This window comes from Serinus canaria, chromosome Z, assembly GCF_022539315.1.
Source record: "Serinus canaria isolate serCan28SL12 chromosome Z, serCan2020, whole genome shotgun sequence".
Classification (NCBI taxonomy): domain Eukaryota; kingdom Metazoa; phylum Chordata; class Aves; order Passeriformes; family Fringillidae; genus Serinus; species Serinus canaria.
In genome coordinates this window covers 74,893,340-74,920,940 of record NC_066343.1, presented here as the reverse complement: position 1 = coordinate 74,920,940, position 27,601 = coordinate 74,893,340, and the positions used below count along the sequence as shown (strand labels likewise).

General features: G+C 48.7%; 2 protein-coding genes across 3 annotated transcripts in view; both read left to right on the top strand.

Moving 5' to 3' along the window:
- Positions 1-1,171: 1,171 nt before the first annotated feature.
- Positions 1,172-16,367, top strand: CFAP53 (cilia and flagella associated protein 53). The gene is made up of 8 exons (XM_050987377.1): positions 1,172-1,178; positions 1,216-1,441; positions 3,617-3,793; positions 9,379-9,682; positions 12,425-12,643; positions 13,648-13,864; positions 14,314-14,416; positions 15,832-16,367. The coding sequence occupies exons 1-8, from the start codon at positions 1,172-1,174 to the stop codon at positions 16,004-16,006; spliced, it is 1,428 nt and encodes a 475-aa protein (XP_050843334.1). The 3' UTR covers positions 16,007-16,367.
- A 5,380-nt stretch (positions 16,368-21,747) lies between these two features.
- The window catches only part of MYO5B (myosin VB), a 148,148-nt gene continuing 142,294 nt past the window's right edge, over positions 21,748-27,601 (top strand). For both annotated transcript variants that reach the window (XM_030237205.2, XM_030237204.2), the window contains exon 1: positions 21,748-21,907. In XM_030237205.2, the coding sequence (XP_030093065.2) occupies positions 21,881-21,907 (27 nt within the window). In that variant the 5' untranslated portion in view covers positions 21,748-21,880. The remainder of the gene's footprint in view (positions 21,908-27,601) is intronic.

The following is a 27,601-nucleotide window of genomic DNA, read 5'->3' as shown; positions in this document are numbered from 1 at the left end:
TGGTGAGGGGCCACGCCGGGGCTGCTCTGCTCCGGGGAGCTGCGGGGACGTGGGGGCCGAGGCCCAGAGCGGGGGACTCTGTGGGAGCAGGTCCGGGGAGCCCGGTGCTGTGTGAGGACTCCCGGGAAGCCCGGTGCTGTGTGAGAGGTCCCGGAGAACCGGGTGCTGTGTTTGAAGGTCCCGGGGAGCCCGGTACTGTGTGAGAGGTCCTGGAGAGCCCGGTGCTGTGTGAGGATTCCCGGGAAGCCCGGTGCTGTGTGAGAGGTCCCGGAGAACTGGGTGCTGTGTTTGAAGGTCCCGGGGATCCCGGTACTGTGTGAGAGGTCCTGGAGAGCCCAGTGCTGTGTGAGGACTCCCGGGAAGCCCGGTGCTGTGTGAGAGCTCCCGGGGAGCCCGGTGCTGTGTTTGAAGGTCCCGGGGAGCCTGGTCCTGTGTGCGGGGCTCTAGAGAGCCTGGTGCTGTATGAGAGGTCCTGGCAAGCCTGTATCTTTGGGGGTCCTGAGGATCCTGGTGCTGTGGGGGTGTAGGCAGGGCTTGTCTAATTTAGGAGGAATTTCTTCACAGAAAAGACGTTCAGGCCTTGGAAGAGGCTGCCCAGGGAGGTGTTGTAGTCCCCATCCTTGGAGGTGTCCAAGGAAGGATGGGACATGGCACTCAGTGCTCTGGGCTGGGTGACAAGGTGGGGACTTGATGATCTTGGAGCTCTTTTCCAGCCTCAGTGATTCTGTGATTACCCCATAACTACTGTGAACTCAACATTTGGTGTTAGGTACTTGCACAGTCATGAATTCAACTGAAAACCACGCAGACTAATAGTCTGTATTTTCACCCATGAATGGTTTTGGTGGGAAGGGACCTTAAAGCTCATCTGGTGCCACCCCCTGCCATGGGCAGGGACACCTTCCACTATCCCAGGTTGCTTGAAGCCCCATCCAGCCTGGCCTTGGGCACTGCCAGGGATGGGACAGCCACAGCTTCTCTGGGAAACCTGTGTGGGTACCTCACCACCCTCACAAAGAAGAATTTCTTCCTACCTTTAGCTTAAATTTTCCCTCTTTCACTTTGTACCCATTTCCCTGTACCCATTTCCCTTGTCCTGTCACTATAGCTCCTGATGAAGAATCCCTCTCTGGATTCACTGTAGGCCCCTTCATATCTTTGGAAGGATGCTATGAGGTGTCCACGCTTTCTCCATTTCCTTTCTCTCACAGCTAGCCAAGCCCACTAAGAGAGACCTCGTCGAAGAGACGATTTTGGCTGAGAGGGCGCTGGAGGAGGAGCATCGTGAGCAAGAACGTGACCTGCGGGTGTTCCACCACTACCGCAACGTCTGCGAGTGGCACAAGGGCGGTGAGGACAAATGGATGCAGCGTGCTGCCGAGAGGAAGGTCCAGGCAACGCTGCAGCAGTACCTGCAGGAGATCGAAGTGAGGAGACAGAGGTAGCGAGCAAGTAGCCAGGGCAGCACCCCTGCTGTTTTCAGTGTGTGCTCAGAGGGCCGGGGTGGCTTGTGTTCAAACACAGTAACTGTGTAGCCGAGGTGGCATTTGGAGCCTCCTGTCTGCCACAGATAAGCGCAGAAGTAGTAGCATAGTACTTTCATTGCTTGATTTTTAAAGAGATTGAAGAGTACCTTGATGCAGTCATGAAATGATAGAATGATTTGGGTTGGAAGGGACCTTAAAGCTCATCTTGTTCCAAGCCCCCTGGCAGGGACAGCTCCCACCAGGCCAGGTTGCTCCAAGCCTTGTCCAAACTGGCCTGGAACATTTCCAGAGGTGGGGCACAGAATCATAGAATTCCAGGGTGGTTTGGGCTGGATGGGCTCATCCACCTACTGTGCTGTGGACATCCACAGCTTCTCTGGGTAGCAAAGTATCAGAAATTCTCTCAGTCCAGTGTCACTGAGGGTTTTGTTGCAAACTCATCAAGCTGCTGCTTAGCTCCTACAAATAATGCTTTGCAGCACAGTCAGCTGAAAAAATTAAAAATTTCCAGAAGTCTTTCAAAAATATTAAAGGTGAAGCACATTACTGCCATGTAGAGAACAGCACTATGCTGTACTGATCTTTGGAAAAAATAATGTGATTTAATTTCTCAGTTACTGTTTCATGTCAAGTGACTTTGTAGCTGTGAGGGTCATCCGTTTAGTGTCCTGATCTAATGTGCCTTCAGGGGAATTGCACATGGGTTCCACAGAACCACTGGGCTTAGAAGAAACCTGCTGAGATGATCTGGTCCAACCCTAGAGTCACATAGAACAGGGTGTCCAGGGGTGTGAGTCCATTTGGGTTGTCTCCACATATGGAGACTGAATCACCTCTGTGGGTAGCCTGTCCAATATCTGACCACACTCCCAGTAAAAATAAAATATTTTCTTCTGTTTGTTTGGAATTTCACGTGGTTTAATTTGTGGCCCCTTGCCCTGCCACTGAGCACCACTGAGCAGTAGGTGTCTGTCTTTCCTGCATTCTCTCCCTTCAGGAGTTTATGTACATTGGTAAGATCCCTCTGCACTTCTCTTCTCCAGGCTGGACAGTCCCAGCTCTCTCAGGAGAGAAGGAACTTTAGGAGAAATTCTCCCGTTGGGGGGAGGTGTCCCTCCCCTGGCACCCTCTGCTGAGGCCGTGTCCCTGCCGTGCTGCAGAGCCTGGAGCTGGAGCCAGCGCTCGGGCTGGGGTCTCAGCAGTGCCGGGAGGAAGGATGCCCTCCCTGGACCTGCTTGCAGTGCTGCTCCTCCCGCAGCCCAAGGTGCCAGTGGCTCTCTTTGCCACAAGGGTGCATCACTGGCCTGTGCTCAGCTTGTCTGCCGGGACCCCCAGGGCCATTTCTGCTGAGGCCCTCTGGCATTTGGGCTGAAATCGGTGATTTCTGGATTCTGTAGCCCCAGGTTTCTCATTGCTGGGATTAACAGGGAAGTAAATGATGATGTGCTTAAAAACTGCGTATTTGACATAATTTTCTCATCAAAGATATTTCAGGATGAAGTGTTTTGTGGAGTGATGCTAAAATATCAAGAGGTCGTTTGAGGGAGGATACAATTATAGATGCATAGAGGAGGGAGGGCATCAGGAAAAGGTTCTTCCCCCAGAGAGCTGTGGGGCACTCAGGATCCCCGAGGCTGCCAGAGCTCCAGGAGCATTGGACAGCACTGCCAGGGATGCTCAGGGTGGGATTTTTGGGGTGTCTGTACGGCCAGGAGCTGGACTGGGTGATCTTGGGGGTCCCTTCCAGCTCACGGTATTCTGTGGGTCTGTGCTGAAGGATAACCATAGTACAAAATCTAATTGTTATCAGCTGGTGACAAATGTAGTCTGAGAAATAAAATTATTTGATGAATGGGGAACTGAAGTCATAAAGCAGCTTTGAAAGTGGGTATGTAAGATCAGGAGTTTAGACTGTGCCTGGACAGGATCACTCATGTTGTGCTGTAAGATTCCCTTGATGGACACAACATGAATGATCCCGAATTAAATTCTGATGTTCACTTCTCTGACATTTGCAAGAGGTGTTAAAAGGAGCCCGGTACCCACTTTGTGTTAATAGCAAATAAACAAAAACTTTGTCCTTCAACAGAAGGATTGATTTAGCCTTTATTCAAATGTTTTCATTACAGGCTCCGTGACTTTCTGGAGGCAGAGGAGAGCAGGCACCTTGCTGAGGTAAATGCACTAGATGAACAAAAGGCACAGCAGAGAGAAGTAAAGATGAAGGAACAAGCAAAATTACTGAGAGAGAAGAGGGAGCAAGAAAGACTACAAGTGGTAGCTGAAAAACGAGAGCAACAGTTCAGGTATTGCCATAAAAATAGCTTATAAAAGAGAATTTGCCCAAAGTAAATTTATAGGGACAATTTAAAAAGAAGATGGCAATAATAAACTGAGGAAGGAAAGATGAAAGTGGTTGAAACAGTAGGACAGAAGAAATCAAAGCAGTTAATTCTTGCAAGTGTAGTGTGTCCTCCTTGTCCCACATGAGCATCCCTGCTTTTCCACCTGCCAAGTCAACTCTTTTTGTAATTTCTGTTCCAGCTTTTTACTGTAGGGAAGGTAAATTTGGCCTAAATCAAGCTTACTAAGATAATATGTCATTAGAGATTCCTGAAACATTAAGATTGTCCAAAAATACAGTGATTTTTATTTATTTATTTTATTTATTATATATACTTTTCAAGAGTAGCAGCTGCAGCTAAGGGCTTAATGCAGCCTGAAGTTCTGTGCCAAGTCTTCCAGACTGAAAGCAGTAACTTGCAGGTACTTACTAGGACCTGAGGCCTTGGCATGAAGTCTGCCCTGTCCCATTCTTGTAAATCTGGTTTTCCGAGGGAGGGATGAAAGAAATAATAATTGTGATTATTTGAAGTGTTTTTCCCAGTCTCCCACGGTACTGTGAAATCTACAACACCTGCTTCTCACTGTGCCCAGGCTGGGGATAAAAATCAACATTGGCTCTTACTTGTGCATAAACACTAATTAATTCCACAGGTAAATGTTTGTTAAAATATGGGGATTATTGACTTAGACAGGTGTTAGAAGTGCATACACTGCCTAATGTGGCTTGTGAATGTGGCCCTTGCCTTTTGCAGCTTCTGGTTTGTTCTGGTTGGTTGAAACGCATTTTTAAAATAGTTAGGTGGGAGTGCTGCTGGAGTGCATTTTATTTTGTACTTGTAGCTTGGAGTGCATTTTATTTTGTACTTGTAGAGAGATGTTACCTAAAGGTAGGTGTTTAAGTGTTGGTATCTTTATATTCACTGGGAATCTGCATTCCTGTTCTATTCAAAACTTCACCAAAATCAGGACAGTTACAGGAACCTAAAGTCAGTCCCAAACAGGCTTATCCTGCCCTGTCAGCTGAACTGCACTCCAGCCTCTACTGACTTTAATTAGGTACTCATTGATCAGAGTGGGAATTTAGCACATATGCAGATTCTTGTTCAGATGTCTAATTTTAGATATTTTAATTGCAAAATGAATCACACCAGTGAACTGCATCATCTGGTGACACATACTTGAACTTCCATGCTGTAGTTGCCTGTCCCAATGTCTCAGGTCCTTTGTCTTCCTTGTGTAGCCCTGTTGATCTATGGGTCACTCAGTCTCATGGGAATATTTCATCCTATTATTGTCCTTTTACCTTTCCCACTCTGCTCTGGGATCTAAGCCATATTCACACCACACAGCATCCTGTTAAATAGTGTTGCTGAGCTTTTACTGCTGGTGTTCTGCTGGATGGATGTTTCAGAGGATTTAGAGGCAGCAAAACCATCTCTCCTCACAGCTGTTGTGAGTGGCAGTCTTGGGGTATCTGCAAGTATTTGTCTTGTTTAAGGAGCCCCAGGTATGCTTTTCTTTAGCTGTTAGATGTTACTCTTCCTCCTAAACCATCCTGGGCCAGGCAGAGATCTAGGAGCAGGATTTGCTGCTTAGGAGAACAATACTTACTGAAAATCCACAAGCAGGAGTCTGTAAATTGTGTCATAGCCTGTCCTCTGGAGCTATGGCCTCCAATCCTCTGACTCCACCCCCTAGCTGTAAAAACTTTCAACATTCACCCCAATATGTTTATTGATCAACTATATAAATGTATAATAATATACTGTACTGGTATATCACATACATTATAAATCATATGTACAAATTGAAATATAAAAGGATGAGGTAAAGATGAAATAAATGCTATTTTTTACTTTGTAATGTTATTTATCAATGGTACAAAACATATTCTCTTCCTGCACACCTGCACCCCTTTGGAGATGATTACTCCAGGGCACACCCAGGAGCCCTGGCAAGTCAATCCAGTAGCAGGTGGATACACACATGATTTTCTGTTTCTCTTTTCCTGTGGATTTTCAACTCTTTTGAATATCTTTCTGGAACCTGATACAGACTTGTTTGTATTTCCTTTAACTCCAAGCAAGGTGCTCCAGGCATGGATTCTCAAACCTTGAGGTATAGGAGCACCTATACTGTCAGACATCATTCCAGAGCACTAAAAAGCAGCATTTTTTATTTTTTATGTCTGGTTGCCATGGCCTGAGGGTACAGGTGTAAGAGCTTTTCAGTAGTAATGTTAACCAGGGGAGTCCTTTGTCACAAGGTGACAGAGGGGACAAGCTTGGACCACGGGAGTCCTGCTGGAATTCATTTTTAGAGAGGGCTACACCTTGTCTGAGAGGAGACTCAGCCAGTGCTTGCCTGAGGGCATGTTCATCATTGGTAACTTAAAAGAAAACTGCAATGTCTTAAAATTTGCATAAAACACAGATCACGTCCTCTTTCTTGTGGTAACATCAGAAGAATCCATATGGGGAATGATGTTATCCAAGCAACATCATCGTGCTGCAGCCATAAAATGAATAAATAACTGGGGAGGTTCTGTCTTTGGTAAGTAGCTACATCCAGGCACAGTTTTAAGGTTAAGAAGCTTAGGATAGCAAAGTGAGGAAGAAAACCTCCCATCTGGGGGAGCAGATGTTTATGGGTTGGTGTAAAAGCTGCTTTGAGGGAATTATTTTGATGAAATCAAGCAATTACAGGGTTATTTTATATTAAAATTCTAACAATGCTGAACATAATTAACTTCTAGTCCCCTGTGGGAATTCAATAAATATCAGATTAGTTTATAATCACAGAAAAGAATTAACTAGTTCTTTATTTCTTCAATGCTGAGAGAACTTTGAACCCATTGTGTTAAGGTAATACAGTGATTGCTAATTGTAAGATGTAGAATCTTTATAATAGCAAGATTTAGAACCTTAATAATAGCATGTTTCCCTCACAACATTTGAGAAATATGTTTTTCATGAATACTAATTAGTGCTGTGGTCTTTCATCACTACTAAGTCCCACCCAGGAGATGAAAGATAGATTCCAGTGGTGAAACATAAGAAAACCATCAATGACGCAGTACGTTTGATGACCTGCTGGGAGCAGGGGTGCTCCTTGGAATGTGCTGTGGCTCATGGCAGGCACATCCCTGTGCTGCTCTCTGCTTTTATTGCTGAGTTAAACAGTGGTCAGGAGGTTCCTGTCTTGTCCAAGAGGTAAAAAAACCCATCCCTTTTCACCAGCCTGCACTGGCACTGAACTACAGCATTTCATCATGGACTGGTTTGGGTTGGAAGAGGCCTTCAAAGTCATCTTTATTGTGGGCAGGGACACCCTCCACTATCCCAGGCTGCTCCAAGCCCCATCCAGTCTGGCCTTGGGCACTGCCAGGGATCCAGGGACAGCCACAGCTGCTCTGGGCACCCTGGGCCAGGGCCTGCCCACCTTCCCAGCCAGCAATTCCTCATTCCCAAGATCCCATCTGTGCCTGCCCTCTGGCCCTGGGAAGCCATTCCCTGGCTGCTGTCCCTCCATGCCTTGTGCCCAGTGCCTGTGCAGCTCTCCTGGAGCCCCTGGAGGCCCTGGCAGGGGCTCTGAGGTGTCCCTGGAGCCTTCTCTTGTGCAGGGGAACAGCCCCAGCTGTGCCAGGCTGGCTCCAGAGCAGAGGGGCTCCAGCCCTGGCAGCATCTCCGTGCCCTCCTCTGCACTGGCTCCAGCAGCTCCAGGTCCTTGTGGAGTTGGAGCCAGGGCTGGGGCAGCTCTGCAGGTGGGGTCTCACCTGAGCCCAGGGGCACAGGGGCACAATCCCCCCTGCCCTGCTGCCCACGCTGCACCAGCCCAGGGCAGGGGGGTTCAGGCTGGGGCAGGTTCAACAAATAGCAAGCAGAATGGAAATGTTTTCACAGCAGTGCTGTCCCGTTCTCTGTTTGTGTCAGTGCCCTTCACCTTTCAGCACAGGCTCCATGGCACTGGGTGCTTTGGCCAAAAGGATGAACAGAGAGATGTCCTTTTCCCCAGGGAAATGTGAGGCAGCAACTGTTGAATGCCAGCAGGGAGAAAATATGGTGAGACCTCTGCTCTGAAAATTAAATAACTACCCTGATACAGAGATTTGTGATAGCATTGAGGTAGTTGCCTGATGAATATTTAATATTTTTGTTACACAGGATAGTCAGCTAAAGCTTGTGTAGTGTCATAGTATTTCACATTGTGCAGGTAACTACTGCTGCCGTGAAGTTGTTCATGATTCAGCCTGTGATATCTTCTGTGAATTCCTAAACACCTTTGCAATAATCTGCATAGATAGTTTCATTCAGCATGAAATTGCGAGATATCTTTTCACTTCACAGCATTCACATGTGTCTGTCACACACCCTCACGTCTTATACATCCTTCACACTTGTAGGTCTTCACCTTTGTCTGACTTCATGAAATCTATATCCTGTTTATAGAACAGAATTAAAGTGCTTGCAGATTGTTCAAATTAAATAATGCTTGATGGCATGTGTTGATCTCAATAGTGCTTTGTTTGCAAAGTAAAAGCAGAATCTGCAATTAGAGCAGTGCTCTTCAACTGAAGATAAATTACCTCTTTATATTCAACTCAGTGGCAGAGAGTAAACGAAAATTGAAAGCTGCATTACTTGTTTGACTTTCTAGCTTCTCCAGGATTTTATTGCAACTTGTCTGAATTATCCCACAGAACTTCACTTTAAAAATTAATAAATTTCTAGTGGTTCCTGCTCAACCGTGTAACCCACATTTCCACGGTCGCAGTATTTTCTGAATATGAATGAGATTTCAGGTGACTTACCAACCTGTTCCAAGCCTTCATTTGAATAGAGACCAACCTACATGTTTGAATTAGTCTAGCATGCATATATTTTATATGTTAATAAAAGGTATATATGCACACAACCCCCACCATGTTCCAGCTACATGTAGAGTACACATTGTGTATACAATGTGTGGATGTATTGTGTGTTCATTTACATTCACAGAATGTCCCGAGTTGGAAGGGACCCACCAGGATCACCCATTCCAGCTCCTGCCCTGCACAGACCCCCAGCAATCCCACCCTGGGCATCCCTGGCAGCGCTGTCCAAAGGCTCCTGGAGCTCTGGCAGCCTCGGGGCCGTGCCCATCCCTGGGGAGCCTGGGCAGTGCCAGCACCCTCTGGGGGAGAGCCTTTCCCTGATATCCCACCTAACCCTCCCTGGCGCAGCTCCAGCCGTGCCCTGGGAGCTGTCCCTGTCACAGGGAGCAAAAGTCACAGCTGCCTTTTTACTTCCCCTTGTGAGGAAATTGATTCAGGCTTTTTTTACCAATTCGAATCTTTCAGCTCATTAATGTCAAAACCTCCATCAAATCAGGCTCTCTGTGGTTCCTTAGGTTCCACAAGGAATCAGTGTCAGACCAGGGGTATAATTGATGTGTGGGGTTGCTGTGTTTTGAGCAGTGATGACCCAAGAGCGTTCATTCACCACACACCTCCAGAGTTGTTTATTGTTTTGAGACTTTTTAAAAAACCTTTTACGTTGCCTTCCAGAAACCGCTGTCAGGAATATCGCGAACACTGTAAAAAACTGAATGAGAAGGAGCTGAGTGACTGCCAGCTGGCCCAGCAGACTCTGAAGGAGCTACTGAAAGAGGAAGAGAAGATGCAGGAGCGGAAGTTGGAAGAGATTTGTGAGAAGGAGCAGTTGGCTAAGGACCAGGAAGCGGAGCTGAGGGCGCAGGAGGCGTCAGCGCGGATCCGGGAGATGGTGGGTGTGCGTGAAGCCCAGGTGGCCGTGCACGCCGCTCGCAGAGAGGAGAAGCAGCAGGAGATCAGACAGGATGCTGAAAGGCTGGTAAGTTCCATAGTGTTCTGCATTCAGGCTTGGGCAGAAGGCCCTTCTAATGATAGGCTTACTAGACATTTAAACTAATCCATACCTTATTTGTATCTTCACTGATACCATTAGTATCTGAGCCTGTGCTGTTAAGCTAAGCCTCTTTTCCAGAGCTGTGGCAAAGGCATTCCCATTTACAGAGGGAAATACATCTTTTGAAACTCGGCATCCTAAGGATTTTGGCACTCAGTCTCTCAGAGGCATTGTGGGAAATGGAAACATTTTAAAGCTTTTGCCAAATACCTTTGTTGTTTTTTGATTTCCAGTTCCTGAAGGATAGCAGGGTAGTCTTGTTTCCCAGGTGAAATATTTATTTTATATATATATTTTTAATCAAATTAGCAAGCAGCACTTAAGCTCTCTTGCCTGCTAGATGTGGCTGCTGTTGCACTCACATCACAGGAGGCGTTTGGCTACCTTGGCCCAGCTGCTCAGCCCCTACCTTCTTTTTTCATCATTCTTATCCATCTCTCCTGCAGTAGTTTTGCTGGCTTTAGTGTGGCTTGCTAGTTCAGTATTCTGTGTTGACTTTGAATTATGGGAGGCTATTTACCTCAGATTCAATCTTCATTTTGCAGCTATTTACATGTAGAGGCTGAATGATCACTCAGGAAACTCTGTTAGACACTGGAAGCTGGTGTTGGCATCATATATACTTCCGCATTTTATAAAAATGAGACAATAATGAATCCAAAGCTCTGAAAATGCTGGCTGTGAAAATATGCCAAGCTAGATAAATGTTTTGCTTATTTAAAAACATGTAGAATAGAATTATTTTCTTGTAACAACTTCTAAGGCATTGCCAAACCTCCCAGACAAAGAATGCTGCTCCTTAACTGGCCTTTTCAGAAAAGCACTATTAGAATAGAAGACTCTGCATCTTCCCCTGGAGACAGCAGCCTGGGGCTCTGTCAAGGAGATACATTTCTGGTGAAGTGGTTGAGTCTCTGGAAAACAAAAAAAAAGCTTTCTTTGAAGGAGAGTTTCTGTATGGAAAATGCAATGTAATCCATTCTCAGCAGAAGAGGGATGTGGCAGATGGTCTCATTACAAGTTTTTCATTGCAGTCTGGCAGCCCCTAATGACCAAGAGTTTCATTTGGGTGAATGGACAGCTAACTGTACATAAAGGATTCTCCTGGTTGTTGCAATGAAGATAGAATATTTAGTGAAGGAAAACTTGCATCTTTGGCATGGTAGACCACATGTGTGCGCCAGGATATCTCAGAAGTGGATGACAAAGCAGAGACAGCAATTTTTGCTTTAGCTACATTACCTACATTAACTGCCTTCCCCTTTTGTCTTATTTGTCCCTTAAAGAATTGTGATTTCTTGGAAAGTGATTGCCTTCACGTTATCCTGACTGTAGTGCCAAGAGTTGCTGCCATAGCACTTTGGTCCTGGCTTGCAGAAGGGTGGTTGGTAACCACTTCTTTGCACATTTCTGATGTTGTGTTCCCCCAGTGAACAAACTTTCATGGATCCCATCCTTGGCTGCTCTCCTACAGCTTCACTGATGTCAGAATTCATCCAAAGGCATGTGCCAGCTTGCACAGCAGACTGCTCACTATTTCTGCTTTCTTTCCACCTTTGCTGTTCAAAGCTTTTTGGATTTTTAATGCTATTCCTCAAATTATATATATATTGCATTTTAAAGCTGTTTCACCAGCTTCTGAAAGTGAATTTGACAGTTCAGGCAGATACAAAGTCAGCTTTGGCTCTGAAATACTGCCAGAACCTGTGGGTGCTTTATGTCCAGCATAAAAAGGGATGTTTGTTAGGGAGTGCACCTTCTGCTTCCCTGTGGAAAGATTAGACATGCTGCTTATGACAAACCTGCTAAGGCATTTTTAAAGACTCATTCACATTACAAAAGAAACATTTAATTTAAAAACAGGTTAACAAAAATCTGTGTGCCTTAGAGACAGCTGAAGCATGATTTCTGAGATAATACAGTGGTAATGTTGGTCACACACTGTGTTATGACTATGTTTCAGTGCAGTTGTGTTTATACACGTATTCAATTGCAAGGTGTCCAGAAATTATGCTTATGAATTACTTAATGATGCTACTTTAGAATTTTTTTTGTGTTTAAATAATCTTGAATATACAAATACCTATTTGATCACAAATACGGATTTCCAATTTGTCATTGTTTCTTTTTTAAGAAGTCAGTTTCACTGCACGTTTTTCCAAAATAAAGTGGAATATAAAGTTCTTTCCAATATAAAGTGGGATGATTTGAAATCATGGAAATCCAATAAGTGCCCATCGGATCACAAAACTACAATCACTGACTGGTAGCAGCCTTCTGACTGGTAGAGATGCAGTGCTCTGAACACCCAACACAGGCAGAGGACACAGGCATAATATCTACAGAAAGACCAGGAATATGTGGCTCTGTTATTTGTCATTGCTTATCGCTGTGTATGAGCACCTGGATGTAGATCAAAAGTGCTGCAATGATACTGATTTCCCTAAAGAGATTACTTGAATTGCATGTGATGGTTACTGATAAAAATCCTGAATTCTAGTGAATAAGATACTAAAATGTTCAGGCTTTACGGGATCTAGTGGATGACACTAATTCTGTGTTGCCAGCGAGGTTTTTCTCTTCAATGTTGCAATAAATTAACTCTAGCCACCACTTAGTTCGAAGTTACACAGTGATTTTACAAGGTGGCTACTTTTATCCGTGTAGGAAAAAGAGCTGCACCAGTTAAGGAAAGAAACTGAAGACCTTGAGAGGAAGAAGCGATATCAGCAGAAGGAATGCAGGGAGATGTGGCTCAAAGCAGTACAGGACAGGCAGAAGCATCTTGATGCAGAAAAACAAATCCAACTTGCCGAGGAGAAGGTGATCTTGGAAAACGATTTTGACAACACCGACAAGGAATATGAGAAGATAAGAAATAAAAAAGTAAGGTGTTTCATTGTGAGCTTGGGGGGCAGTACCTCATGTAGACCAGTTCTGTGACCAGTCCTGTGAACTGCACAGGGTAGCAGAGAACAGACACAAGCCCTTCTCCCTGAATGAGACAATTCTTTTGTTGAGCAGCCTGCTGCCTCTCCTCCTGCCAGCACCCTGCAGCTCTGCAGAAGCCCATTAGCTGTTAAAACCACAGCACTCTAAAGCCTGCTTTGCAATCAGCAAGGCTACCAGGCTGGGGGCTCTCAGAAAGTGCTGGAATTTTGTCCCTCCATGCTGATTTCATTGTGCATAAATCACCTAAGCTTTATCATCCTTACCCTGCATGGACATAATAGAGGCTGGAAAACTATTTTTTGTTTCATGGGCCTGATGCAGTACGTATTTGTAACTGCAGAAGAAAGGAAATATTTACCTTGTTGTAATTAATGAATACTAAAAAATTTATATTATTTAAAAACCATATATAGATAGATGCAAACTCTCATGTTTTATTTCTTGGAGATGCCATGAATCAGTGGACATGTCTGTCATTTCCTGAAGTTGAAACAAGTAGATTGTCCAACTTCAGCATGCAAATGACCCTCGGGTTTTTAGGACACAGGAGAGAGGTGGTTAGAAGCTACTGTAGGTTAGGAAAGTTGTATCAACTCCATGTTAGACCTGCAGAATTACAGGAGCTGATATATATTAAATTATATTACATTATTATATTTAATGCAGGTGATACTGGGGTAGCCTGGTCAGCTGTGGGAAGTCTGTAAAATGGGTGTGTTGTAGGCAGCTGAGCTGCTGTGGGTAAAGGGATCACTTTGTGTTTGTCCTGTGGTCTGGCCAAGTAGAGGATTCTGAGCAGTTCTTTCCCGTGGCAGGTTTTGGAATGGTCTCTGGGCTCCCAGCTCCCACACTGGCTGTGAACCACCACTTTTTTTCAGGGTTTGAAAGGCTTTTTTGAACTAATTTACTCACATCTGCAAATGTCTCTGTGTTTGCAGCAAACACTGTTGAAGGAGCAACTTACTTATCTGGATCATCTGGCTGAACAGCTGAGGAAGGAGAAGGAGCAAGAAAGGGAGGATGAGGAGATCTTCAAGGAAGAGAGGGATAAGGTTTGGGCCGAGAGGGTTGAGAAAATGAAACAAGAGAGGGAGGCTCGATTTCTGCTGCTGAGAGATGTCATGAACGCAAGGCAGACGCAGATGGAGGAGAAGTGTAAGTGGCTGAACACACATCTGGGCAGAGGCAGTTCAACACCCTGCTGCTGGGAACAGCATCTGCCCCAGCACACACTGTGTGACAGAGTGGACAGCAATGTGACCCTCCCCGAGCCTGTTCCCAAAATGCACTCCTACAGGCATTCCTTACGCTAATTCCCCATTGCCATCACCACAGCAAAGCCTAGTAAAGTAGGGATTGCATGGGCAAATGGTCATTGTCATTACTTACATTATTATGAAGCCCTGAATGGGAAAACTTTCCAGTTCTGAGTGGATGAAAAATAAATAAGCTAGGAATACACTTGCTGTTGTTTGTGTGGCACTTCAGAAACAACAAAACTCAAACCTACTATTTAGGCTGCTTAGTCCAAATGCAGTCTCACTGTACCTTCAAGCTCAGCAGAGCTGTTACCTTCTAAAAGGATTTCTGGTTTTGTCTTCCAGTGCAGAAAAAAGAAGAGAGAAAAATAGAGATTGCTGAAGAGAGGAAGGCAATGGCTGAACTAGTCAGAAAATTTGAATATGAAGAAGAAGAAGAACGTAAAAGGTGTTTTTCTTCTATGTCATTGGGTCATTCCTTTGCAGCCCAATCTTTTAAACTTGTGAGAGAGCTGTTTATTTTTATCTGATAAATCTAGAACACACGGTGGGCTTCTTTCTATTTAGAGAAGCTTTCCCACCATGCACCTTATCAGTTCCAAACTGCCCAAGAGCAGACTTGTGATACTGCAGCTGGTATTAAGTCATTCATTCTGACCTCAGAAGATAGTGGTACATATCCTTGTGTTGGTGTTTTTGATCATCGTGTGACTTACATCAGTCATATTCCTAAACACATCCCCTCATACTCTGAGCTGTTGCTACAAGTGGCAGAAGTCTGGGGAGGAGGGTTAATGAAAGGTTTGTTTGTTCCTGCCCCAGGAGAGCAAGTGTGTCCGGGCTTATTGCTAAACTCCACCCACAGACATGCCTTAACAGCGCTGTGTCAGCCACCAAGACACCAGGCTGCAGCAGTATCCCCAGCTGCACGGGGCTCTCCCTAGTGCCTCTGGATGAGCAGAGCCTTACACGCAGTAGCTGGAATGTTCCTCTGGGTGTCATGCAAAGCCTTGGGCAAAGGGCCGTATCTCGCTTACTCCCCGTTCGTACTCCTGCCCTTTCTCCGCTCTTGTCCGCGGGACACAAGAAGCTCCTTCCTGAGCCAGTATCTGTTGTGTTCTCTGAGGGCTGCATTGGGAACAATCTCCTGGCTGTGGCAGAAGTGTCACCCTTGTGAAGGAAACACGCTGGGCTCCAGCTGGGATATGCTCCACTTAGCAGAGATGGCACTCAGCAGTGTCAGGAAGGGTTTGTTACTCAGCTCTGTTGAGTTAGTGCACAAGTCCTGACTACTCTGCTGGCATTCAGTTGTCTGACTCCTGCTCCAGAAAGGCCTGAGCACGTAAGACTTCCTCTACTTCTCCAGAGGGGACTGAAAGCAGTACACGAGTCCTGAGTTTTGGTGGAAGATTGATTTCTCCTGACAGCCACTTCCAGCAATATCAGTGCAGCAGGGAGTTGTTCTCAGCAGGAGGGTGGAGATGGGTGTCAGCAGCAGCACTGAGCCCAAGCCAGGGACAGACTGAGACCCAGCACCCCCATCCTCTACCCTCTCACCACGGCTGTGAGGAGCAGGGAGGGCATGCTGATTACAGGGAGTTGTTCCTTCCCTCTTTCTGGTCGAGCACCAGTTTTACAGTCTGCTTTATAGGACACAATAGAGTGCAGTTAACTCTCTGCAGAACATAAGGTTAGCGTGCAGCGTTTGGTTAACAGTGGCAGTTATTCTTAACTGCTGAAAGGAGCTTTGAATGGTTCTTTAGTCTAAGCTCGAATGCTAACAGGTTACATGATGATAATAATAATAAAGTTTATTCTTTTTACCCACACTACCTAAATAACCTATTCATTTGGCATTTCCAGAAAAGCACAGAAGGCCAAAGAGTACAGAGACCAGCTCACAACTCAGATTGCCTATCAACAGTGGCTCCAAAAAGCTGAGGAAGAGAAGAGGAAGAAAGAAGACGAATCAAATATGGAAGCAGAGAGACAGTACCAAGAAAAGATACAGTTCATTCTGTCAATGCCCAATAAGTAAATCCCCCCACTGCAGAAAAAGCACTAATGCCTGACTCTTAAGGGCATCACTTTGGTATTTTAGCTCACTCAGTTGCCTTTAAAAACATTTACTTAGGATGCTTACGCCTGATTTGAGTCGGAAGAACTCTCTCCACTGTGATAATCAAAACATTTAATTGGAAATTACAAGAAACATAGTATTTTAAAGTTTATTTTTCCCCCATATATTTTTTTTTGTTTACAAATCTGATCCAATCCAAAGTGCTTGACATTTTAATTCAAGAATACTGTCTGCCCTCTACAATGTAATAGTGTATTATTGTGACATGAGCAATGCACAGGTATTCTTTTTAATCTGCAAAAAGAAAAATTGTAAAAAACTTTCAGTAAACCTTTATTAAAATGCCTTTCAAACTGAAAACATTTGCAAAAATATTTTCTTTGTATTTAGACACCAAGTATAAAAACTCTGAATGTATTTTACTGTGGGGTAAACATTAAAAAGCTGATATTCTTTGAATGATCTGTGCAATACTGGAGTCCCAAGTCTGTGTGTCCTCTGCTTGGGCAGAATTAAGTTTGCAGGGCTAAAGTTTGAGGAGGTTAGAATAAGCCTTGTAAAAAGGTTTATTCTCTATAATTTTCATGGCACCTCTGCCTCTCTGGGCTTCCCTGGATCACCACACTGAACACATGGAGTGGGGGGCTGGAGCACACCATAATTTAAGACAGCAGCACAGAAGCTGGCTGGATGTCCCCAGGAAGGTGCTGGTGGCACGGGGAGCAGGGACACCTTGCTGGACTCTCTGTCCCCACACCAGCTTGGCCCTGCTGCAGGAGGAGCAGTGGGTGACATGAGGAGCACGGGTAGGGGTGACCCAGCTGCTCCCCATGGTGCTGCCCTTGACCAGCTCCTTGCTATGTATTTCTTCAGTTTTTCCTCTGTCCTATTGAGAGCAGGGAAGTGAAGAACCCATGTAAAACCTCTCGTCCTTTCTTGCTCACAGACTATGTGGCATTGGGAAATGTTTTATGTTATTTTTTTCATTTTTCCATATGAGCCTTTGTTGCTGCTGCTTATCTGCAGCTGTTACTCTCTCCTTCAGCCTTTCAGCTTCTGCCATCTTTCCTCCAGCTCCTGCTTTTTCACCCTGTTTTTTCCCAAAACTTCCATTTTTCACCAACCACTTGCTCTGCCACTTTTGTCCTCCCACCCTCCTTTTCAGCGTGTGGCTCCCTGTTGGCAAACCAAGTTGTGTTTTTGCTGTTTTTGTTCTGTGAGAACATGAATGGATGCACAGAGGAGCTGATAAATCACTGGGATCAGAGCTCAGGAGCCCCAGATCCCAGACATCTTGGAACAAACCGGGAACAAACACCCTGCAAAGTTGTGTCCTCTTGGTTTAAAGCAGACACCAAATTGACAAACGCTTTTCAGCCCCCTGTGGAGAAAAAGGCCAGGTGGAGATGTGTTAATCTGAAACAGTGCCAGTGGTCTTTCAGCAGCCCAGCTGATTCTGGGTGTAAGTGGTGGAAGAATCTGGCACTGCTGAGGGCAAAAGGAGAGTGGAGGGATTTTATCCTTACTTAGAGACAAAACTTCCTGAGTCACCAGATGGGAGAGAGACAAGTCCACTGGAACTGATTCCATCCTGGCAGTGAACCAGACAGACCAGAGCAGTGCCTCTCAAGGTTTGTTCCTTGGATTCCTTGGATCCAAACAGGGCTTGTCCTACAGGTACTGAGGAAGGAAGCTTCCAGAAAGGTGAAGCTTCAGGCTGGGAGAGGTAGGCTGGTGGCCAGGATGTCGAGCCCTTTTCAGCAGCCATCTCCAAAGCTGCACAGAGGACATCAGAGCTGCTTCTGTTTTGCAGGTGGGAAAGGCCACCCCAGGTAAAGGAAATGGTTTCATCAATGCAGAGAGCTGAGGTAGTCACAGGTCTGTGCTCTCACCATGGAGTCAAATTGGCAGAATGATTAAGAGATTAATTTCCTGGTCTGCCGCAGACTCCTGGAGTAGCCCGTGCAAGCAATGTAGATTTTCCTTTACTATTGTGACCTCCCTTTGAAAAATGAAGATAATAGCACATCCAGAATTCCAGGATTAATTAAAGCATGTTATTAAAGGCCGTGACATTTGTTGGGTACACCTGATATGAGAGATAAAAAAACCACCACATTGGTGAGTTTTGTGAATTCAAGTCATCCAGAACCATAATAAATCTCCTTTTTTAATAAAATAATAACTCAGAAGAGGTGGTCAGAGCTATCAAACATTTATAGAGTGTCTGAGCTCCTGCTCCTGGAGGCAAATTTCCTCTGCAATGAACATGAGGTCTGCACAAGATTAAAAGATCAGACTGGAAGAAGTTTGCCTTCAGCAGGAGTGAATTCCCATGGGATAACGGGCAACTAAACTCTTGTGAGACAAAGCTGTCGGTGGGTGAGTGTGTTGCCGGGGCTGAGCCCTTTGTTGCCAAGTGCCTGACAGGATTCAGGTTGGTCCAGGAGAACTGGTGAGGCTGGCTGGGTCAGAGCCTCCTTGAGAGGCACCTGCTTGCTGCCTCCAACAGATGCGTGATGCAGTAAGAACGATTTTCTCTCTCAAGACTGAAGGGTTTCTTAATCCTGCAGATTTCCATCTTCTTCCAGCTCCTTGGATCTCCTTGCAGTAAACTGGGTAAAAAAGGGCACCAAGCAGAACGTGCTGAAAAGCTCGGTGGTGCCTTTGCCTGCCTTGGGCCAGCGGTCACGTTTCACCTCTGACTGACGGGTCAGTAATGAGCCAAACACAGCTGGAATTGTGGCTTGCAGGTGCCAAACTCAGCTGGAATTGTGGCTTGCAGGTGCCGGGAACTCTGTAGCATTAGCTGCTGCTCCTGAAATCCTGTGGCATTTCCTGCCCCAGTGAGCAATCCTGCAGGCAAACCAGCTATTAAACACGGAGCAAAGGGATGCTACTGGTGAGGGAAGCAGCCTGGCCCAGGCTTGAGCTTGCCCTGCACCAGGGCTCTGAGCCACGCAGAGACAGAACCACTGGCATTTAGAAACCTGGCAGTCACAGCCTCTTCACTTAGACACGTACCAGGCCTCTGCAAAACATTCTTCCCAGTATTTTTAATTAAATTTGTCGTGGTGACAGAGGAAGGGCAGAGGTGTGGAGCATGTGGGTGACTTGCCTGTAGCAGGGCTGGGAATGCCAGTCCCTGATCACATGATCCCAGACTCACTCCAGGGTTTAAATCCTCAGCATCTCCCAAGGCTTTTAAACTATTCTACATGCGCCCATCTGCTTACAAGGGCTTTTATACTGACCCCAGGGCTTTCTGTGGGGTGCTTTTGGCCACACACAAGATGATGAGCTCCAGAGTGGTTCCCCATGCCCTGTGGCATGGTGCTGCCTTGGTCCTTGCTCCCTGGGGCTGGGCTGCAGGGCTCTGGACAGAATCAGTTCCATTTGCAGGAATGTTAATTATTCATCGCTTTGTCACCTGGAATAATTTATCATTACTTTAACCCAGGCAGGAACCCTTGCTGCAGAAACAGCCAGTGCAACCACACCCAGGGTATTGTGACTCTGCCAGACCCCAGATTGTGTCCAGATGTGGCACATGGTGGCTTCTGTGTTGCTCAGGAGGAGTGAAATCCAGATTTAAGGTCTTTGGGACATCTTTGCATGCAGAAATTCAGGACCTGGGGTTGTGCTTAGCAACAGCCAGCTCTGCTCTGATGACATTTAGAGCTGTCAGAATTGATGCACCTCACTGGGCTGTGCCATCACCTGTCCGTCCATCCATCCATCCATCCATCCATCCATCCATCCATCCATCCATCCATCCATCCATCCATCCATCCATCCATCCATCCATCCATCCATCCATCCGTTCCTGGGGTCTCCATGTGTCACTACAAGGACCTTAAAATGAACTCCAACCCATCCTGTACTTATAAAGAATCCACTGGCTGTGCTTAAAGGGGAAACCCCCTGGTATTTAGTTAATTTTTACCTCAAGGTGCCTGATGTGTGAATGCAAGAGGGGGTACCATAAACTGCTTTTTAAGAGCCCATGCCTGTTAAATTTGATCAACACAAGTTTTGATTCCCAAGTGGAAAGAAGCTTCTACCTCTTGGAGGAGACAATTTCCAGCAACTCAGCAGTTAGGATGTACTTCAGGGACTCTGTATGTATTTTGGGGTTTTCAGTTTCTGAGTTTAATTAAAGTGGTAGATTAGTGGAGGATCGCATGTGACACCAGCTGGTGTTTCACAGGAATGGCTGTGCTTTGCCTGGGGGCTATCACTGCTACCCCAGCTTCACTGAAAGCTTTGCTTCTAATTCCACCAGCGCCCCATGTTTTGTTTCTGCAGCTGATTTAATGAAATGAGAGGAGCAAGTTTTGTTTGCCTGACTAAGCTCTCTTGGAGGCTTTGCAGGGATTATGCTGTCAAATTTTCCCAGGGCAATTTCTAGACATGGTGCAGTTTTTTTTCTCCCCTTCCTTCCTCCTTCCCAGACTCCCACCAGAGCCACCTGCAATAATTTTTTTTTTTTTTTTTTTTTTTTGATTCATCAAGGATATCAAAGCTGGAAAAGGGAGGAATCTGCAATGCTGGCTGTCCTTCCACCACATCAGCACTGCTCCCTGCCAGGCCCTGGGGTGGAAGAGGGAAAATATGACAGAGGGGAAGAGTTTTGTCCTGCAGGGGACAAGGAGCAGAGTGAGAGATGCCACCAGCGATCACTGTGGGGAAGGGCTGTGGGTGCCTGAGAGTGGCACAGCCCGAAACCGCGGCAGGAGGGATCCCGGTGACGGAGTAAACAACGGTGACAGCGACCAGGATCCGCTGAGCGCGGCTTCTGCCCGCTCAGTTAATATGCAAAATACCTTGAACGATAAAGAATAGCAGTAGTGGTTAATTAGGAACGCTTTGCATTTCATTCTGCTTCTCAGGCTCTGAAAGTGCCGTATAAGCATGAATTGCAGAACAGGGCGCTCCCGTGGGATGGAGGGAAGCAGCACGGCCACAGATTGAAGGGCTGGGATCAATTTTTGGCTGTTGCTGTGGAAGTCGGAATTCCTGCCTTCGGTGTAGGAGTGGCGCACAAGCAGCACCCAGGAGCTGTGGCGCTGGTGGGACCCCAAGCCCACCTGCGGGCAGAAGACAGAGAAAAACCTGTCCCTGGCACATTTCAGGAGTAGATTTCCAGTGGGTTCAGGAGGTCGATGCTCTTGTCCCGGGAACAGGTGTGTCCTGGCAAAGGACAGCCCAGTGATGCCGCCCCTCACTCCTCAGATTGTGGGGGATCCCCAGAGCCCTGTGGGCGATCGAAGACGCGAAAACCACCAAGGGGCATTGCTTGGGGCTTAATTACTCTTCCTCTGTGAGAAAGGAAGATGGATAAAAGGCAAAACTTCCCAAACGCAGCACCAACCTACGCTGCCCGGGGGACCCTGCCCGGGGGCGCCGTCAGAGCTGGGCGGGATGCCGAGGACCGCGGGGGAAGTGGCCGGGAAGAAAAAAATATTTATTAAAAAGAGCTTCTTTTTTTTTTTTTTTTTTTTTTTTTTTTAAAGAAAAAGAAATTATAATAATAAAAGCCGAGCCGAAGGGGACCGAAGGGAGCCGAGCCGAGCCTGCCCATACCTGAGCGGGGCGCGGCGGAGGCGGAGCGGCGCTGCCTCCTCCTCCTCCTCCTCCTCCTCCTTCTTCTCCTTCTCCTCCTCCTCCTGCCGCTGCCGCTCCCTTCGCTTCCCGTGCCCGCACCCGGCCGGCCGCGGCGGGTGTAAAGGTCGAAGTGCCGGTGTGTCGGAGCGTCCGTGTGTCCGTGCGGCGGTCGGTCCGGCCGCCCGCCGCCCCCATGCCCCGAGCCTAGCGCCGCCCGCCCCGGCCATGTCCGCCACGCAGCTCTACACCAAGGTGAGCAGGGAGGGGCGCGGGGGGCTCTGCGGGTGCCTTTCCCTGCTCCACCTGCCCTCTGGGGGGGCTGCTTGCCAGGCCGGGAGGGGCCCCGCAACTTTCCCTCACCCGCCGGGACGGCGGCCGCAGGTGCGCGGGATGCGGAGCGGGCATCCCCGGCGTGCCCCCGCGGGTCCGGGCCCCTCCCGGGCCCCTCCCGAACCCCTCCCGGGCCCCCGTCGTTCCCCCCGCCCGGGTTCTCTGCGGGGTGGACTTCGCCCGTGGGTCGCGGCGGTGGCCTCGCCCTCCGTGCGCTCCGTCACCTGCGCGGCCAAAACACTGTCAGCCTGCCCAGACCCCTGGAATAATTCTGCCCTGCTGTATTCCTAAAGGCCGGGGTGGAGGGGGAGGAAGGTGCAGCCCCTGGAATCACGGAACCGCAGAGCAAGTGCCGTAACTCACCGAAACGCTTCCGCGGTGTCCGGTTTCCAGAGCCCTTTTTGTTCCACAAGTCCTGGATGAGATCCCTTGGCAGGGGTGCGATGGGACGCGCCCGCTTCCTCATGGCAGCCAGGGAAGGTGACACGGCTGGTGGCCCGGCCGAGCACCGCGCCCCGGCGGGCCCCACGCTTCCCAGGCCGAGGGCTTGCTCTTACAAAGTGAGCGCGGTTGTCATTGGAGGCTCAGGTGCTCTTTCTAAAGCCGAGCCTGAGGTCTGGACTAGAAAAACACTGTTTCCACTCTGGATTTTTTTTTTTTTTTTCTTTTGTTATTTTGTGTCTGTGGGATACTCGGGTAAGCCCAGCCCTTGGGCAGCCCGGGCTGTGGATGCCTCCGACACAGTTCGGGGCTTTCCGCTCCTTTTCCCAGGGGGAGTTTGTGTCCAGAGAGATCTGTGCCGATTGACCTGTCCCGATGAAAGAGCTCGTGGCAGGCAGAGCGAGATCCGCCTGGCTCGGAGCTCTCTGATGGAGAGAGCCCTCTCGCTGCGCTCTGCATCTCCCGGGGCTGCTCGGGAGAGCCGCGGGCAGCCGCGGTCCGGGAATGTCAGAAACATCCGTAACGCCGGGCAGGGGCTCTCCGGGAGCAGCGCTTGGCTTCAGAAAAGGCTTTGCTGTGTGACAGTGTCAGCATCATCTGTTGTCTTAATGAGAATTTTAGTGGTTTGGATTCTCCCTGTGGCCGTGGTCGGCTCGTGGAGGTGCTGCCAGATTGGCACCAGATTCACTCTGGAATTCTGTCCCCCGGGCTCAACTTTGCTGCAGATTTCTGCTTCTGTAACTCGTTCAGCCAACAGCTTTTTTATGTAACGTCGGGGGTTGCCACGCATCTTTCCTTTGGCTGTGGCTACCAAAGGGGTGCAGGATGAATGGTGTAGTGATCTCCCCTGAACCTGTGGGCATTGCTGGACTGAGCCGGGCTGTCTGTGAGCGGGATGATCTCCATCCTTCTCGGGAGCACTTCAAAAGCAAAATTTGGAGCATCTTTTCCCCTTGGAAAATCCAGAGAGGAGCAGGAGTAAAGCTGTGGCTAAACCACTCTGCCGTGCCGACCTCAGCCCCTCTCAGGATGAGTGCATGGATGTGACGGCAAGCATCCCTGGGGAGGAGGGAGGCTGGCTCCCAGTGCTGTGCTAGCCCTGTTGGTGGGCTGATTAAAGCAGCCTGGATAATTGATTTTTGACTTGATGAGCAGTAGTTAACCCGCGTTGTCTTTTTTGTGCAGCCTTGGTTTACACTCCTGATGGTCTTTTGAGCAGGTGTGAGCTCCCCCTGGGGCGTTGCTTGGGATCTTGTTGCTGTGTAGGGACTTTCTGATGAGGAAGTGGAGGGGGGATTTGGTGGCAACCTGTGTGTGTTGTTAACTTTAGTTTTATTTTTAACAACGAGAAAGTTTGTTGGTGGGAGCAGGTGTTTCAGCACTGGCCTTTCTGCTGTTGCCTGTCAGTTTTGCAGGAACATTCTAGGGATGCAGCTGGATTTTTAGGTGGTGGGGCTGGAACCCACATGGGTTGTCTGTGCAGCTGAGTCACGGTGAAATTTAGGACTGTCCTGCTGGGCTGTCTGCTGCATGGGGCCCCTGTGCCAGCTCTGGCCTTTGAAGCAGCAGGAGAAATGTTTCCTGTGACTTTGAGAGTACAAGAAGAAGATCAAAGAAGGCTTAAAACCCACAACAAACCCAACAGCCTGGAGGTGCTGAGCCTGGTGGTGCTGGAGGCTGCAGAGTCCCCGAGGCAAAGGTGATGTGTTGGGCTGAGTCCTGGAGCTCGCCTGCAGGTCAGCTCCATGCAGGGGTGACTGCCCAGGAGCAGGGGTGACAGCCCTGGGGCAGAGGTGACAGCCCAGGTGCAGAGGTGACAGCCCAGGGGCAGGGGTGACAGCCCAGGGACAGAGGTGATAGCCCAGGGGCAGGGGTGATGCCCAGGGACAGAGGTGATGCCCAGGGACAGGGGAGACTGCCCAGGGGCAGAGGTGACAGCCCAGGGGCAGGGGTGATGCCCAGGGACAGAGGTGATGCCCAGGGACAGGGGAGACTGCCCAGGGGCAGAGGTGACAGCCCTGGGGCAGGGGTGACAGCCCAGGGACAGAGGTGATGCTCAGGGACAGGGGAGACTGCCCAGGGGCAGAGGTGACAGCCCAGGGGCACGGGTGATGCCCAGGGACAGAGGTGATGCCCAGGGGCAGGGGGGATGCCCAGGGGCAGGGGTGACAGCCCTGGGGCAGGGGTGATGTCCAGGGGCAGAGGTGACAGCCCAGGGCCCTAACCCAGGGGCAAAGGTGACAGCCCAGGGACAAGGGTGATGCCTCCTGGGCCTCTGCTGGCAGGTGAGGTGGTTTGTGGGGAGCAGAGGAGGGAGAGGAAGGTGATCCAGGCTCAGTACAGCTGTCTTGCTGAGAGCCTATTGATCCCACAGGCTATTGATCCCACAGGTGCTGTTGTGCTGGCACAGCCACAGCTGCACCTTCCTCTGAGTCATTCCTCCTCCTGCTGGAGCCAGGATGAGGGAAACTGCTGAGGAGCCACTTTGGAGCGTCCAGGTGGGAATTCTCAGGTCTCCTTCCTGCTGAACTGCAATGGGAGCTGGAATGTGTTGTGTGGAGTGCCCTCAACTCCCGTGTGGCTCTTGCAGAAGGTTTTCTGGGACTTTGTGGGGACGTGCAGTAGTGTTCTTGGTGCATAAATCCGTCACCATGCTGATGAATTTGGTGTGTTGGACTGACCTGGGGACACTTAGGCGGAGAGGAACCCATCCTGGGAACCCCAGCAGCTCTGAGCTTCTGCTGGATGCCTTCTCCATGGGATGCCTGTGCCCCTGCAAGATCAGGGCAGACTGGGTGTTTAATACCCCCATCAAGCAGGGTAATTAATAGCTCTGCCTAATTATGAGCATGAGAGTAGCTCCAAAACTGCCTCAGCCTCCAAGTGTGTAGGACTCCCCTTTGGTAAGTAGTTATGGAGAGACCATTCTCCCTTCTCTCTCCCACTGCTTCCCTGGGCACTCCGGGATTATCTGGCTGTGGATTTTATTTTGTGGCGGAATCAAACAGGAGCTGAGCAGCAGAAAAGGAGTTCTGTGGCAGAGGATGCCACCTGGCACCAGCCTGTGCAAGAGGAACAGGGCAGGTGGTGGTGTAGAGGATTCCAGCCTGCAAAAACCTGTTCCATATGGAGAGACAGGAGAACTTCACTGAATCTGTGCATTACCCAAGGAATATCTTCCTAAGGCTGCTTGTGCTGGCCCTGCTCCTGCCACGTCCCTGATGTGCCCAGCTGCAGCCAGGCCCTGGCAAACTGCTGCTGGGCAGGGGGGTTTGTCAAATCCTCTTTACCTGTAGTAGGGGGCAAAGGCAGCACATGAGCCCATGAGCCTGTGCAGGTGCCAGTGTGCCCCTGGAGTGGGATCACAGCCTGTGCAGGTGCCAGTGTGCCCCTGGAGTGGGATCACAGCCTGTGCAGGTGCCAGTGTGCCCCTGGAGTGGGATCACAGCCTGTGCAGGTGCCAGTGTGCCCCTGGAGTGGGATAACTGAGCCTGTGCAGGTGCCAGTGTGCCCCTGGAGTGGGATAACTGAGCCTGTGCAGGTGCCAGTGTGCCCCTGGAGTGGGATCACAGCCTGTGCAGGTGCCAGTGTGCCCCTGGAGTGGGATAACAGCCTGTGCAGGTGCCAGTGTGCCCCTGGAGTGGGATCACAGCCTGTGCAGGTGCCAGTGTGCCCCTGGAGTGGGATCACAGCCTGTGCAGGTGCCAGTGTGCCCCTGGAGTGGGATCACAGCCTGTGCAGGTGCCAGTGTGCCCCTGGAGTGGGATAACTGAGCCTGTGCAGGTGCCAGTGTGCTCTTCCATGGGATAACTAAGTGCTGTGACCCTTCCATGGGATAACCTGGGCTGGGCACTGGGTGGGAGGAATAGACCAGGACAGCCCATGGAAGGCACCATCCTCATCATCAGGGCTGATTTGCAGCACTAAACCAGAAATTAGAGTTGTTTGTATGGCTGACCTTTGTTAGGTTGGAGGGTGAAGCTCTTTGTATGGCAAAAACAACTGTAATTGCTTTGGCTTCTGCTGTTCTGCTCTCTTAAAGGTGCTTCTTAAAACATGTTAATTGTCCCTCTAAGTATAGCCTCTGAACCTCATGCAAAGTAGTGCTTCTGCCAGGCTGGGGAATAAGCTGTGTCCTCCTGCTCCTGGGCTGTTGTGCAGCTCAAGATATGCTCTTCAGAAGGTCTGCAAGCTCTGGGTAAATAAGAAACCTGGGTATTTATTTTTCATATTATTTATTTTTTTTTCCTCTCGTTGTGCAAAGTAGCTGCAATTTTCCAAGCCTTTTCTTACAGACTTGATGCATTAAAGGAATCCTCTACTAATGGCTAGTGTAGGGTGTAGAAGACCCTGGTTTTCACTTAAAGTTGTATTAAATGAAATAGCTGGAATGAATTGGTGGTTTCTGACCCCGGGGAGAAACTTCTCAGAAGTGCGTAAATGCTGCCAGTGTGATCACACACTGATTGAGTCGGCACAAACCTCCTGGCAGAAAACCTCCTGAAAATTATTTATCCTGTAAGGCTCGGGGGGGATTCATCCTTAGCGTGTGCCTGTGGGCTGGTTTGGGGCTGAGGAGCAGCTGGGAAGGAGAGAGAAGATTTTCTGGGGATGGTGTAGAACAAATTTCTGGGAATAAGTGCTGGGGACAGGGAGCGTTTGGGGTTCAGTCTCAGGACATCCACGGGATGCTGCAGAGCTCCTGAGCTCCTGCTGCTGCCATTGCAGCTCCTGTGAGGAAAAGCAGGTTACAGCTGAAGGTTTTTGTCTCTTTTTCTTCTTTATTTTAGGTGATGAGAACACGTCTGGGTCATAGCACAGAGGGCAGGGACGGCTTGGAGGCCACGCTGGGGTTTTTGTTTAAGGATGGGGCCGTCTCACTGAGGGAGCCGGGTCCATCGGCATCCCCGGGCTCCTCCTGGTCCTGCCTCATTATGAGCTGCAGTGGCAGAGAGAAAATCATTGAAATGTAAACTCTGATTGCTCCAGCCAGCTCTCTGCAGCCTGGGACCGTGCCAAGGGCATGGCCGGCGCTGCAGCCGCCCGGGGCCCCCTCGGCTTCCCGCGGTGGCACGGGCAGAGAAGGCAGAGCCAAGCCCGGCCTTAAATATCCTTCAGCCCCAAGTGGGGCTGGGTCTGGGCCTTGCCTGGATCCCGGGGAAGTGAGAGGTTGTG